This window comes from Callorhinchus milii, unplaced genomic scaffold (genome assembly GCF_018977255.1).
Source record: "Callorhinchus milii isolate IMCB2004 unplaced genomic scaffold, IMCB_Cmil_1.0 Scaffold1, whole genome shotgun sequence".
In the NCBI taxonomy this organism is placed as follows: domain Eukaryota; kingdom Metazoa; phylum Chordata; class Chondrichthyes; order Chimaeriformes; family Callorhinchidae; genus Callorhinchus; species Callorhinchus milii.
In genome coordinates this window covers 115,080,238-115,094,643 of record NW_024704742.1, presented here as the reverse complement: position 1 = coordinate 115,094,643, position 14,406 = coordinate 115,080,238, and the positions used below count along the sequence as shown (strand labels likewise).

General features: G+C 45.8%; 1 protein-coding gene across 1 annotated transcript; it reads left to right on the top strand.

Moving 5' to 3' along the window:
• Window positions 1-24: 24 nt before the first annotated feature.
• Window positions 25-7,601, top strand: ak6 (adenylate kinase 6). The gene is given in 5 exon segments (NM_001292445.1): window positions 25-67; window positions 4,144-4,236; window positions 5,674-5,732; window positions 6,628-6,773; window positions 7,030-7,601. Coding segments are annotated over 5 exon segments (525 nt in total). The 5' UTR covers window positions 25-30; the 3' UTR covers window positions 7,220-7,601.
• Window positions 7,602-14,406: the final 6,805 nt, after the last annotated feature.

Genomic DNA, 14,406 nt, shown 5'->3' with positions numbered 1-14,406 from the left:
GTGAAGGACCCCCCTTGACGCCGCACGTGGATGGAAATGGAGAAGCGGCCGAATGTCCTGTTGACAGGTAAGAGCCGGAGCTCCGGCCCGCGGGCCAGGGCGGGGGGTGCGGGCCAGGGCGGGGGGTGCGCACCTCTCGCCTCTGCCTGAGGCTGGCAGCACACAGCCCCAGGCTGCCCGGCTTCCTCCAACTGACCCGGTTGGGACTTGGTCTCTCATTTGCCATTTTACTCTTTGGAAGCTTCGCAGCGAGTCCCCGACTTGTCTTGTGTTTGCATTCGTGCACATCAGTGTCGGTTGGTTAAAAGTCCTGCCTCCCTGCTCAGGTCTCAGGTCTACGTTGACACGGTTTGAAAATACCAGGGAGTGTCTCCCGGTTTGCTGACCAGCAATCTCCCAGATAAAATTGGTAATTCACTTTATAACAATAATAATCATAATCCTTGCGTTTGACGTAGGGCTTTATCACGATTTCTCGACGTCTCAAAGCGCTTCATAGAATATACTGTAAAGTGAATTGACTGTATCTTTTGTGGGTGAAACTTTATGGCTGTTTGTGGTACATTTACTGCATGCAAATTGGCTGGCATATTTACTTACAAAATACACGGTGACCATATCTTACAGTGAATCATGTGAAGAGCGTTGAGACGTTGTCGCGATGTGAAAGGTGCTATGCATTATTAGCATGCTGTAAGGATTATTATTATTGTGCTGCTTTTACACAGTGAAGAATAAAAGAAATAGAGGGCCCCATTCACACAGGAGTCCAGAATCTGGGAGTGTTGGTAATGCTTACATCCAACTGCTTTATTTTTCCCTTCAGGTTTTGTACTTTTACTTTCTTTCCTGAGTATATCCGGTGTATATTCCACAGACACTAGCAGTCTGATATCTCGCCCATGTGACTGTTCTTGAAGGATGTGCCCAGATAGAGTTCACTACCAGACAGTTTGACTGTTGAGATCACAATCAAGTGTGATCTCAGCCTCAGCCAACACTTATCCATGTGCCCTGGATAACAAATGGGAATAGGAGCACTGAGTCCCATTGTATAATCTGTCACTGCTGCTTCAGCCGAAAACAATTAACTGTTTCCTAGGAACAGAGCGTGGGATAAATAACAATTCCAGAATGTGGGGGCAAAGGTGCTGAATGCCCAACTGCCAGTGGTGGGGCAGGAAATGCGGGGGACCTGAAGCAGGACGGTATCCGCCGAGCGGAGGGAGCAGACAGTTGATATGGGGTTATGAGGTTGGAGAGGTAAGGGGGCGCAAGACAGTGGGAGGGCCTTGAAGGAAGAATAAGGGTTTTGCACTCGATTCTCTGAGGAATTGTGAGCCAGTGACGCCGGGCAAGAATGGGGGTGATAGGTTCCCGGAGCCTGGTGCAGGAGAGGACACGAGCTGCAGAGTTCTGAATAATCTGCATCTTGTGGAGGGAAGAGTTGGGAAATCCAGTGAGCAGGCAGTTGGTATAGTCAAGCCGGGATGTAATGAAAACGTGGATCAGGATCTCAGCGGCCTACGGTGAGGCAGTGGCGGAGGCAGGCAATGTTGCAGAGATGTGGAAAGTCGGAATGGGTCACAGCATGAATGTGGGGTTTGAAGGATAGCTAAGACTTGATGCATCCCAGTACAATTCAGGATGAAAAGTTATGTGTTTGTAAACCAACCAAAAATGTGTGGCAAATGCATTTCATGAAAAATATTGTCCTTTTGATTTATGTTGAAATAAAGCAATTTATTTTACTGGTCACAAATATTGTATTTTCCTTTCAACCCATCAAAAATAATTAGTAATATGGTAAATGTACGTCAACAAACTTCAAAAATAATTCCGGGGTGAATTCCGACAGGATGGAGATGGTTAAAGTAATTATTTGCATAATTATGACATTTTGCATTGGAAAAATTGGTTGTCTATTGAATTAGGGTCAGGATCTGAAAGCTATTTTGCATGTAACATATTTTGCATTGGGAAATGAGCCCAAGTACTAATATGCATTTTATAAGTTACTGGACTGCTAAACTCTGCCGCCTGCATCCTCACCCGCCCCAAACTCCACAAACCCATCATTCCAGTCCTTGCCAGTCTCCATTGGCTTCCAACAAATCAATTTCAAGGTCTTACTTCTTTGAATGTGCCTATAAGCCAGCTCCTCCCTGCTCCCTTGTTAGGTAGCCTTAATAATAATATTGTTATTATTGTCCATCCAGTTGATGTGAAGCACTTTGAGATATTACCCTATAGAAATGCAAGTTGTTCTTAGGACCTTAAAGTAGGTTTATATTTTTTTGCTAAGAAATAGCCATTTTGGGTGAAAGTTAGTCAGTTAAATAAATGTTACCTGAATTTACTGATTTTTATTTCTTTATTTTCAACATCTGTAATGGTGCATGCACGTTCTGAAATTCGCCATACTAAAATACCGGTTCTAGAAATGTACACACATCACAAAATATACCCTGATGTTTACCTAATCTATTGGGGGGATTGATGTCTGTAAAATTCTTACCCCAATTTTCTCTTGTATAAACAGTAATTCTATGCACTTTTGTCCAACAACAACAAAATTACATTTATAGAGCGCCTTTCACGTCGGGAGGACGTCCCAAAGCGCTGAACAGTCAGGTGTTGGGGCCCGAGCATGGGGGAGGGGTGGTGTAGGGGTGAGGGAAGGCAGAGAGGTTGGAGGGTGACCGAAGGCACGGTCGAAGAGAAGGTCTTGAGACCGGCCTTGAAGGAGGCAAGGGAAGAAACGAGGAGAAGGGACCGTGGGATGGAGTTCCAGAGTGTGGGGGCAGAGAGGCTGAAAGCTCGGCCACCGATGGTAGGGCGGGTTGGGCGGGAAACATGGAGCAGACCGGAGCCCGCTGAGTGGAGGGAACGGGCAGGTTGGTAGGGAGTCAACAGGTCAGAGAGGTAGGAGGGGGCAAGGTCATGGATGGCCTTGAAAGTGAGGACAAGATCATAAACTCGATCCTCTGGGCGATGGGGAACCAATGGAGTTGGGCGAGGGCGGAAGTGATGGGGTCACGGAGCCTGGTGTGCGAGAGTACACGAGCTGCAGAGTTTTAGATGATCTGCAGCTTGTGAAGGGAAGAGTTGGGAAGGCCGATGTGGAGAGAGTTTCTGTAATCGAGCCTTGATGTGACAAATGCGTGGGTGAGAGTTTCGGCAGCCTGAGGGGTGAGGCAGTGGCGGAGTCTGGCAATGTTGCGGAAGTGTTGGTAGACAGTGCCAGTCATGGCGCGGATGTGGGGGAGAAAGGACAGTTCAGGGTCAAACAAGACACCCAGGTTAGAACAGTTCTAAAGGGTTATCTCCGGAACATCGCCAGACTACGGCATTACCTCACCCCTCACGCTGCTGAAACTCTGGTCCACGCCTTTGTCACCTTAAGGCTGGACTATGGGAACTCTCTCCTCGCCGGCCTTCCCGCCACCTCCCTCCACAAGCTGCAGGTCATTCAGAACTCTGCAGCTCGTATACTGTCCCGCACCAGGCTTCGGGACCACATCACTCCCACCCTCGCTCGCCTCCACTGGCTCCCCATCCCCCAGAGGATTGATTTCAAGATCCTCATCCTCACCTACAAGGCCATTCACGGCCTTGCTCCCTCCTACCTCTCCGACCTACTATCCCCCTACCTACCTGCCCGTACCCTCCGTTCCTCTGGCTCCGGTCTGCTCCACGTCCCCCGCCCCAACCGCCCTACCATCGGTGGTCGGGCCTTCAGCCTCTCAGCCCCCAGGCTCTGGAACTCTATCCCCCAGTGCCTTCGCCGCTTCCTCCCTTTCCTCCTTCAAGGCCGGTCTCAAAACCTTTCTCTTTGACCGAGCCTTCAGCTCCCCTCTCGACTCTCTTCCCCCTCCCCGCTCGCTCCCTTCCCTCCCCTTACCCTGACCATTTCCCCCTCCTCGCTCCCTCCCTTCCCTCCCCTCACCCTGACCATTTCCCCCCTGCTCGGGTCATGACCCAACTGTGCAGCGCCTTGGGACGTCCTCCTGACGTGAAAGGCGCTTTTTTAATGGAATCTTGTTGTTGTTGTTGTTGTTGTTAGAATAGTTCTCTGCTGATGCAAGCATTCATGTTGTTACTTTAATGGAGATAATCAAGTTGAATTCATTTCTCTGGCAGGTACTCCAGGTGTTGGGAAGACCACGCTTGGTAAAGAATTAGCTGCCAGAACTGGGCTGACATATATCAACGTGGGGGACTTGGCAAAAGAAGGTGAGCTTAGATTGAAATAATCTGAAGATATTAAAAACCTGGACTTTTCACATTGCTGCAACAGGATGGAATGGTGATCTTATCATTAATGTATTTTCAACTGTCAAAATTGTTCTTTCTGTTTTTTCTGTTCAGTTTTGTGACTTTCCATCCTTTGGATGAGACGTTAAACCGAGGTCCTGTCTGTCTGTTCACTATTCAAAAAGAGAAGGGAGTTTCTACAGGTGTTTTGGCCTACAAATCCCCCAAATTAAATCCGTCTCTCACTCCATGGCTGTTTGTGGGATATTACTGTGCGCAAACTGGCTGCCGTGTTTTGCCCACAATATACAGTCAATTTACTTCACAATAAATCCCGTGAAGCGCTTTGAGATGTCTCAATGATGTAATACGGTACTATATCAAATGCATGGATTATTATTATTTATTTTCGCCTTCTCTCAATTGTGTTTCACAGGTCCTGATAGCGATCAGGAACCTTACCCAGTCTTTGCCCAAGTACCATTCCTCATCTGTGATCCTAGAGGCAGTGATTGTTGGAAGGCTGTTCAGCAGTAGGAAAGTACCACAATTAAATGTATCCTTACCCAGTGTTCAAACATGTACACTTCCTATTAGCAGTTAATGGAAAGGGTTCAGAAGAGGAAACAATGGTTAATTTTGTTTTCTCTCTTTCCCTAGCCAGTGGTCACTGAGACTAATTGCAATGTTTCTACTACACTCTTGGCTGTGCTTAGCTGGCTTGATACTGTACTGGTTGATACAATTCAAAGCCAAGCAGTAATTTTTAAAAGGACCAATTTAAAATAAAGTGTTCTTTTACAGAATTACTTAGATTAAAATTTAGAATTCTAGGATGCTGAAGCCACCTTCTAATCCAAAGCCATTCTCATTCAACATTGACCCAAAATGAACAAGTTATTTGGACACTTATCTCATTGGCGACTGTGGGTTGTCACAGGTGCAGATGAGCTACCATATTTGCCTCTGGCACTCCGTCCCGCAGTCCCTTCGCCTTGCCTCCTTCAAGATCCGTCTTAAGACCCTTCGCTTCGACAGTGCCTATGGCCACTCATCTTCCCCCCTCTGCGTTCCTGAATCCCAACCCCCAGCTTACCTCCGAAATACTTGATTGTCCAGCGCCTTGGGACGTCCTCCCGACGTGAAAGGCATCATATAAATGTAATTTTTGTTGTTGTTGCCTACATAACTACAGTGACTGCACTGCAAATTAACTAATTGTGTGATTCACTTTAAGCCATTTCAACATGATAAAGCAAGTATTAAATGCAAGTATTAATGTTGTAAAATATAACAGTTTAGTTTATAATTATATTAAAATTATATTGGTTCCAAGTAAATAATGCATAATTATCATGTTGTCAGATAGCAACATAATAGTTGCTGCTCAATGCTATTCTGTTTGTTCATATATAGGAAACCTGTATGAGGGCTTTGATGAAGAATATACATGTCCTATTCTGGATGATGATCGGGTGAGTAGAATTACAAATTTGCACTGTATTTTCAGAATGAAGTGCAAGTTTCTTAATTTGTTTTGCCTGATTATCGAGATCTAAACTGCTAACTTTTTCAATGTCTTCATTTAAAGCCAATAAATATCTTCATTTAAAGCCATTCGCCCACAAAATATACAGCTGATTCACATTATAGTATATTCTGTGAAGTGCTTTGAGATGTTTTGAAGACATGATAAGGCACTATATCAAATGCAAGGATTATTATTATATTAAGCTTGGGCAGGAAAACAAGACAGAGTATTTGCAATCCATTTTATTGGATGAAATACTATTAAATTCTAACCCATTTGGTTTACTCACTAGAATACATAACACAGTTTTTTAACCTGCCTTTGTCATTCCAAGTTTATTTTTTGTTCTGGTAAATTTACCTTTTATTATTGCAATTCTGAAAAAGGATGTAATTTAATGGTTCATTGTCTCAAGAGGTTTTGTGGATAATTTCCTTGCTTCCCCGTAATGTCCATTTTTGTTCTAAAGATAGTGTCCCAGGAAGGATGAATACATATTCTAAAATGCTGTTGATGATTTGTAATATTTGGTGTATTCTTTGTGTATTCTTTTAAAATTCTTGTATTAAAACTAAATCTCACCACACTTTGAGGACTGAGCTGGTGGAGAATCCACAAAGTACCTCTTGTATTAACCCCTCCCCAATAATTTAGTATTCCATTTCAAGAGGAAACTATATAAAAGTTTTATTTAAAAAAATATATTCAGTAATTATATACCCAACAATAAAAATAATGGCTTTGAAGAAAGATGCCTAAAAGAATAGTTTGTGTGTGTTTGGAAATATTTTTCATTTACTTCTCCTATCCCAGTCTTAACGTTTGGGAATGTTTTGCAGGTGATTGATGAACTCGAAACTAAGATGAGTGAAGGTGGGATCATAGTAGATTACCACAGTTGTGAATTCTTCCCGGAGAGATGGTTTGATATCGTGTTTGTCCTTCGCACGGACAATTCATTCCTATATAACCGACTAGAAAGCAGGTACTGAAAATGTGCATCCTGACAGTTCCATTGGCTGTGTATATATACGTAGTTTGCCTACGAAAAACAATCACTACTGTACAATAAAATCAGAACTAGTTTGAGACATTTTGACGACCTGATAATATGATGTCCTATCAAATGCAAAGATAGCATCTGGGAGGAGGGTCTTTTGTCTTTTTGTTTCAGACCAATTCAAGCCAATTTGTTAAATAATGATTGTTGCTTTCCTGCTTTTCATTCACATTCAATTTAGGGGCTATCAAGGAAAGAAGCTTCAGGACAACATTCAGTGTGAGATTTTCCAGACAATTTATGAAGAGGCCAGAGAGTCGTACCGAGAGGAAATAGTGCACCAGCTCCCCAGCAACACACCCGAGGACCTGGAAAGCAACTTGGAGCAGATTGTGCAGTGGATTGAACAGTGGATGAAAGATAACAACTGAACTCCGGGAAATGCAGACGGCCTTGCAAATGCAATTTGTGTTTGAAGGGCAAACCTGCTGTAGAATGACGGCAATAATGTGACAGTGAAACAACTGCTATTGTGTTCCCGTGAAACATTGCCGGTGTTTAAGCAATGGAAAAAGACCATGAATTTTGGACTACATAGATGTAATTTTATCTTGAGAAATATTTAGCAACATAGTACGGGTTACTAGAAGTTTGTTTGGGTGCTTAAATTGAGGAATATAAGATCCAAGCTGAAACAGAACAATGGAATATTTTCCAGAAGTGAAAATTGAACTATTGTCTGTATTCTATGAGTGCTAATTATTTAGAGGAGACGCTGATGCAATGTATTTTTCAAAAAATAAATGATACTATATATAGGCGTGTGAGCCCAGACCAAATGTTGGGAGTTCGAAAGTTGGGGTTGATGACTTGATGGCTTTAGCTAAGAGATTTTGTCAGTTCTTAACCAAACCACTAAATGGAGCACAGCACTGTAAAGCAGAGTTCCACTGTATTTGTGGAAAAGGGGAAAATGATGGAATTCTTCAGGTGGCCAGTTACACTCATACATGACCTGTTGCTCCTGCCTGCTAATCAACAAGTGGTATTGATTTACAAAGAGATGCGCAGCCCAGAACCATCCCGCTCTTAAATATAAAAAGCATCCATATACCTATTTGCGCCTATTTGATCTCATCCAAGCTAAATTCCAATCGTACCTGTCTTCCATTTATACCGTAGTCTGTAGCTGGTTCTTACATGAGGCCAATGTCCTTGCCTGTATCACCCTTCCTAAGTGATAACCCATAGCAGCTGTCGATCGCTTGCTATGTAAGTAAACACTTCGCCTGTGCCTGTATTAAAATTGTTCTTTGCAGCCCTGAACATGTGACCTTTTGTCAGTAAGGATGATGATTGGCAATGCAAAGGAGAAACACCTTACATTTTAATATAATTAGACCTTTGGTTAGGTAACCATTGTAGTATGATGCCATGTGGATCAAAAAAACTGCAGGTTTGTTTCTTTGTCAGCTGAGCTAACATCTCAGCTGGCAGGGGTACAGGGATCCCTGACATGCTTCAGCATGGAAGGGGAAATTAACCTTAATTTCTGGTGTAATCACTGTCAAGTGATCTGTGGTGTATGTGCACATGGAAATCAGTCAAGGATAGGATCAAGCCCCCAAGCTTGAATTTCTTGCTAATGCTCAGCATCACCTCTAACAGGAAATGTTATTTGGGTCAAATAGTGGAGGGATGCCAGCACTGTGGAGCAGAAGTCAAGGATTGGAGAGATGAAAATTGGCTATGGTATAATAATTAACTCAAGAGTATCCCCAACTATAAAGTAATAGTTAGCACTAATTCAATGGTTTTATTTCTTAATTCAAGTAAATGTACATTAATATTCAATTGACTTGCTCCCACGCCACCTACAATTCTGTTCAAACTGTAAGAATGTGTGTGAAAATGGCTTGCCACATCTTCCTGCATTTCTCTGGAGTTCTACCTCTCTTGTGCCATTGATGACTATTAAATTACTATGAAATGCATTCCCTTACTCTGTTTATATTCTTTGGACAGATATGACCGAATAATCAGGGTCAAGGCTACATAGAAAGTGTGATTCCCAGAGGGCAAGTCTAAGATTTGATCTGCTGGTGTTTTCTCACTCTCCATCCCGACAGTAGCAGAGACTTCAGATACTACTGTACACTCTGCTCTCTGCAACTCTCTGAAGGCTTAGTTGAGGAAGAAGGGCAGGAGGAGGGAGGCTCATGTGGAGCATAAACACCGGCATTGACCAGTTGGGCCGAATGGCCTGTTTCTGTGCTGCATATTCTGAGATATTCTAAATTCCCTTTGCCTAGTGCCTTCAAAATGCTCACGAAACATATCCGCTTGTCGATGACTTTGGTCAATAAATTCCTTCAGTGTTGGGTGATCTCCCTCTGCCCCGGGCGCGGGGTCAGCCTCCGCCTTTGCCGAGCGCTCCGGGACACTACCCTGCGTGAAGAGGGCTATATAAATGCAAGTTGTTGGTTGTTGTTGTTGACTCTCATTGTCTTTCCGAAGCACTGGGGGTACATTGACCCACATGAAGGGGCACCTCCACAAGTGCAGGTTATTGCTGAGTGTCTCCGTCTCTCTGGAACGCCCCTATTTCTGTCTTTAAATCAGTAAAGTGCGGTGGTTTTCCCGGGAATAACCGGAGGCGGTGTGAAACAGCTCCACTGGGGGGGAGGGAGGGAGGGAGTGGGGGGGGGAGAGGGAGGGGGTGGGGGGGGAGAGGGAGGGTGGGGGGGGGGAGGGAGGGGGGGGGGGGAGGGAGGGAGGGAGTGGGGGGGGGGGGGAGGGAGGGAGTGGGGGGCGGGGGGAGGGGGGAGTGGGGGGCGGGGGGAGGGAGGGAGTGGCCAATTGTCTCCCTTCTTCCTCCTCGACCTCTTCCTTTTCTTCTTGCCGAGTACTGCCAAGCTATAGTTCCTCCAGCACCCTCTGCTTCACCTGAGCCAAGTGCATGTTTATGTGTGACCCTGGATCCTAAAGTGTTGCCAGTTTATTCATTACAGAGAAGCTTGATCCTGTAAATACTTTACGTAACATCAAGCGAGGCAATTCTGGCTGATTTCATTCACCCCCTCCTTAGTCCAGGGGCGCTCTGAGATCAACTGTAGCAAACCAATTATTTTATCAACTCAGATCAGCTCACTCAGCTAACACCAGAGATTCAATCTGCATCTTTCTGGTCTGTATGACTTAATACAATACACCTAGCGATACATTTACCTACCAGGCCATCAGAGGGAGTACAATAGCTCTAACAAATTCTCCTTACAACTGATAAAACCGCTCCAAAAGATATGTAGAACAATTTCACTGATGGTAAAGAAACAGAAACAACTCCCAACAGCTGATCAAGTGATTTTGGCTAAAACAGAACGTGACTGACTGCAGTAAAATTGATATGAGGAATTATAAAATTCTCAGCTTCTCCTATAGTTCATTCAGCAACATATATTGAGAACTGCTACAAATTTACAAGTTTCCTAACTTAGGAAATCTAAACGTATTTGCTTGCACAAGCTTTATAGCTATTTATTGTGGGACAGATGATATCAAAGCAAAAGCTTAGTGAAGTTTACCAGCGCTGCTGCGTCGCTTGTGGGCATACATTGCATCAGCGGAGGTCAGTTTGTGCATTGAATGAGGGAAACTGTTGTATTTGGTCCAACGGAAACATGGTATGTTTTCGTTTTCTTCACCCTCTTTAGCATCTCTACCCGGGCCACAGTCAGTGGCATCTGATCCTTGTCGAGATCTTGTGCTCTCCACATTTAAATCTGTTTTTTGCTCATAGATGCCGCCAGGTTTCCTGCGAAGGCCATCGCCCAAGTCTCCACTCGACATGTCATCTTCCACCTTTTGCCTCGGTGTTCCAGGTCCTTCAGACATTCGTGGCTTCACTTGGATTTAGTTGCTTATTTACCTGCATGAGATGAAAAGTACCAAAATGAAACAGCGAACCTTTATTTTGAAAGAAAAATGTATCAAATTAATTTGTTCTGAACAATTCGCCTTCAGAGATTTGAAAGAAATAAACTTGAGCTTCAAAGGTGGCCCTGATAAGCACAGCTCAGTGAAGCACTAAGACATACAGATAGGTTTGAGTGCCAATCTTCAGATGAGATGTTAAACTGAAGTCCCATCTGCCTGTACAGATGGACATTAAAGTTCTATTTGAAAAGAGAAAGGGATTTCGCCCGGTGTCCTGACCAACAATCTCCCAACTAAAATTGATCACGCACTCCATGACCGTTTGTGGGACACTGCTGTGCATATCTGACTGCTGTGCTTTGTCCACAAAATACACAGTCAATCCACTTTACAGTTTATCCTGTGAAGCACTTTGAGACGACTCAACAACAACAACAAGATTTCATTTATAGAGCGCCTTTCACGTCAGGAGGACGTCCCAAGGCACTGGACAGTTGGGTCAAGACCCAAGCAGGGGGGGAACTGGTCAGGGTGAGGGGAGGGAAGGGAGCGAGGAGGGGGTAGAGAGTCGAGAGGGGAGCTGAAGGCACAGTCAAAGAGAAAGGTCTTGAGACCGGCCTTGAAGGAGGAAAGGGAGGAAGCAAGGCGAAGGCACTGGGGGATGGAGTTCCAGAGCCTCGGGGCTGAGAGGCTGAAGGCCCGGCCACCGATGGTAGGACGGTTAGGGCGGGGGATGTGGAGCAGACCGGAGACAGAAGAACGGAGAGTACGGGCGGGTAGGTAGGGGGATAGTAGGTCGGAGAGGTAGGAGGGAGCAAGGCCGTGAATGGCCTTGTAGGTGAGGATGAGGATCTTGAATTCAACTCAACAATGTGATAAGGCACTATAGCAAGGATTATTATTATTATTTTAGTAAGATAATCTCATTTTAGGCAGTGGCTTGGCAGTATTTCAATAGACCTGATGATACACTAAAACACCAAAGGTACAATAGGGATATTTTTTCCACCTTGTTCTCAAATTGTCAACAGGCTAAAGTGTGGAGAAAATATTTATTTTTGTTTTCACCCCTTTTTAGTTGAATATTTAGCTTACAAAATACAGTCACTACATTTTACAGTAAATCCTGTGAAGCCTCAAGACGTGAAACACACTATATGAAAGGCAAGGATTACTATTATAGTTTTATTTTTAGGGGTAGTTCCTCTCAATCCCTAATGCAATCAGATGTATCTTGTATTGTGGCATTTTACACTGCCTGTGAGCAAAACAGTCAATGCCAAGTCACTGAGTCAGACTGAGACACATAGTATCACTATTGTAGCAGGAATTTATTTTTAGATTTGGCCTAAGAGAACTCCATACATTTACTCCATACAACTCCACACAGGGTTGAGCCAAGATTGAGTTGATAGACAGTCCTCTGGATGGATGGAATTTCAATGCAGAATTCAATGAAATTCAATGGTTAGTTTAGATACTCTTAAGCATGGTGATAGGTTGCCGCATGTATCTGACACTCAGCTGACCAAAAAATAATCAATGCGGAAACTGGGGTGACTGAGAGAGAGCAGGAGCTGGTACTCAGTTTGGGTTAAAATGTCTGAAAATCATACTCGAGCCATGAATTCTGAAACTGTGGCAGGAGAGCTTCCTCAATAGAGTTGTGGATGACAGCAATACAACAATAAAGACACAAGCAGATCAGAAGGTTAGTCTATGCTGAATTAGCTGATCTAAGCTTGGGCAGCTGTTGGGGCATCCCCAACCGGCCTTAGAGAGGGCAAAATCAACCAGCAGACCCACTCCAAACTTTGATCCAGTGATTCACTGGAGGGCAACCGGCAATTGTGGGACACACACCAGTAAAACACTCAGCACCTTCAGGAGAGGAAAAAGTAAAATTGGCAAGTCAATGAGCAAAAGCCACGTGCAACCAGAAACAGAGGCTGACACTATCTCCAGAGGCAATGTTTATGTTGTAGTGAGGGTGGGGGGGATGAGTCAAATAGTAGAGGATCACTTACCACAGGTAAGAGAAACAGCAGTGGACATTGCTCAATACACAGAATCTAATTCTCTCCAAGTATTTTATTTTTTCACCCACAATGTACACAACAAATCCACTTTACGCTATATCTTGTGAAGGATTATTACTGAAGATGGAAGTGGATTAACTTTTTCTCTGAAAAACACTAACTCTTAGGGGTGTTTAGTTCTGTGAGCACCAACGGTTCACCCAAAGTATATGTAGATCAGGTAACAGCACAGATCAGGTACTGAACGAGTGAGGAAGAGAAAACAGGTAAAAAAAAGTGTATCAGCAAAAAGTTCAGCCTCTCCTAAATGTAGGTGGATTTAATTTCCGTCGAATGACTGCAGGGGCACATAGAATCTTACAGCACAGAAGGAGGCCATTCGGCCCATCGTGCCTGTGCTGGGTGGTTGAAAGAGCTCTCCAAGTAGTCCCAGTCCCCCGCTCTCTCCCCATAGGCCTGCACGTTTTTCCTTATCCAATTACATATCCAATTCCCTTTTCGCAACTTATTATTTTACCGCTGTAATATAATAAAGCCCAGACACGGGTGCCCTGGCACTATTTGCCCCTGGTGATGGTCTGGGTTATCCCTGTGTTGAGGGAAGAGGAGTGGATCAGGGGGAGTGGAGTGACCTTGGGAGTCACATCCTGAAACAGAAGAGATCAGAGCTCCTGGTGACCACCTCTATCCCAGACCAGTCACACACAGCAGGAACACGCACCACCTGGTGGTCCCATCAAAGAATATAATAGACACAGATTTCTTACAGGCAATAAGAGGTTAGGAAATGTCGCAGAAGTGCTGCTCTCCCCTCCCCCACCACCCAACCACCCCCACCAACCCCACCACCACCCCAACCCCACCCCCACCAACCCCCACCCCCACCAACCCAACCCCACCCCCCAACCCCACCACCAACCCCACCACACACCCCACCACCACCCCCACCAACCCCCCCCTCCCCACCACCAACCCACCCCCACCAACCCCAAACCCCCCCCCACCACCACCCCCACCAACCCCAACCCCTCCCCCACAACCCCACCACACCAACCCCTCCCCCACCACCAACCCACCACCACCCCCACCACCCCACCAACCCCAACCCTCCCCCACTCCCACCACCACCACCCCACCAACCCCACCCTCCCCCACCCCACACCACCCCACCAACCCCCCCCCAACACCAACCCCACCACCACCCCCCAACCCACCACCACCCCACAACCCCAACCCCTCCCCCCACACAACTCCACCACCACCCCCACCAACTCCACCACCACCCCCACCAACCCCACCAGCACCCCCACTAACCCCACCAGCACCCCCACTACCCCCAGCACCCCCAGCACCCCCCAACCCCACCCCACCAACCCCACCCCTCCCCCCACAACCCCCCCCCACCACCACCAACCCCACCCCCACCAAACCCCACCAGCACCAACCCTCCCCACCACCAACCCCACAACCACCCCACACAGCACCCCACCAACCCCAAACCCTCCCCCCCACCACACACCCACCAACCCAACTCCCTCCCCACCCCCACCCCACCAACCCCAACCCCTCCCCCAACACCCCCACCACCACCCCACCAACCCCACCACCACCCCACTAACCCAACCCTCCCACCACCAGCTCCA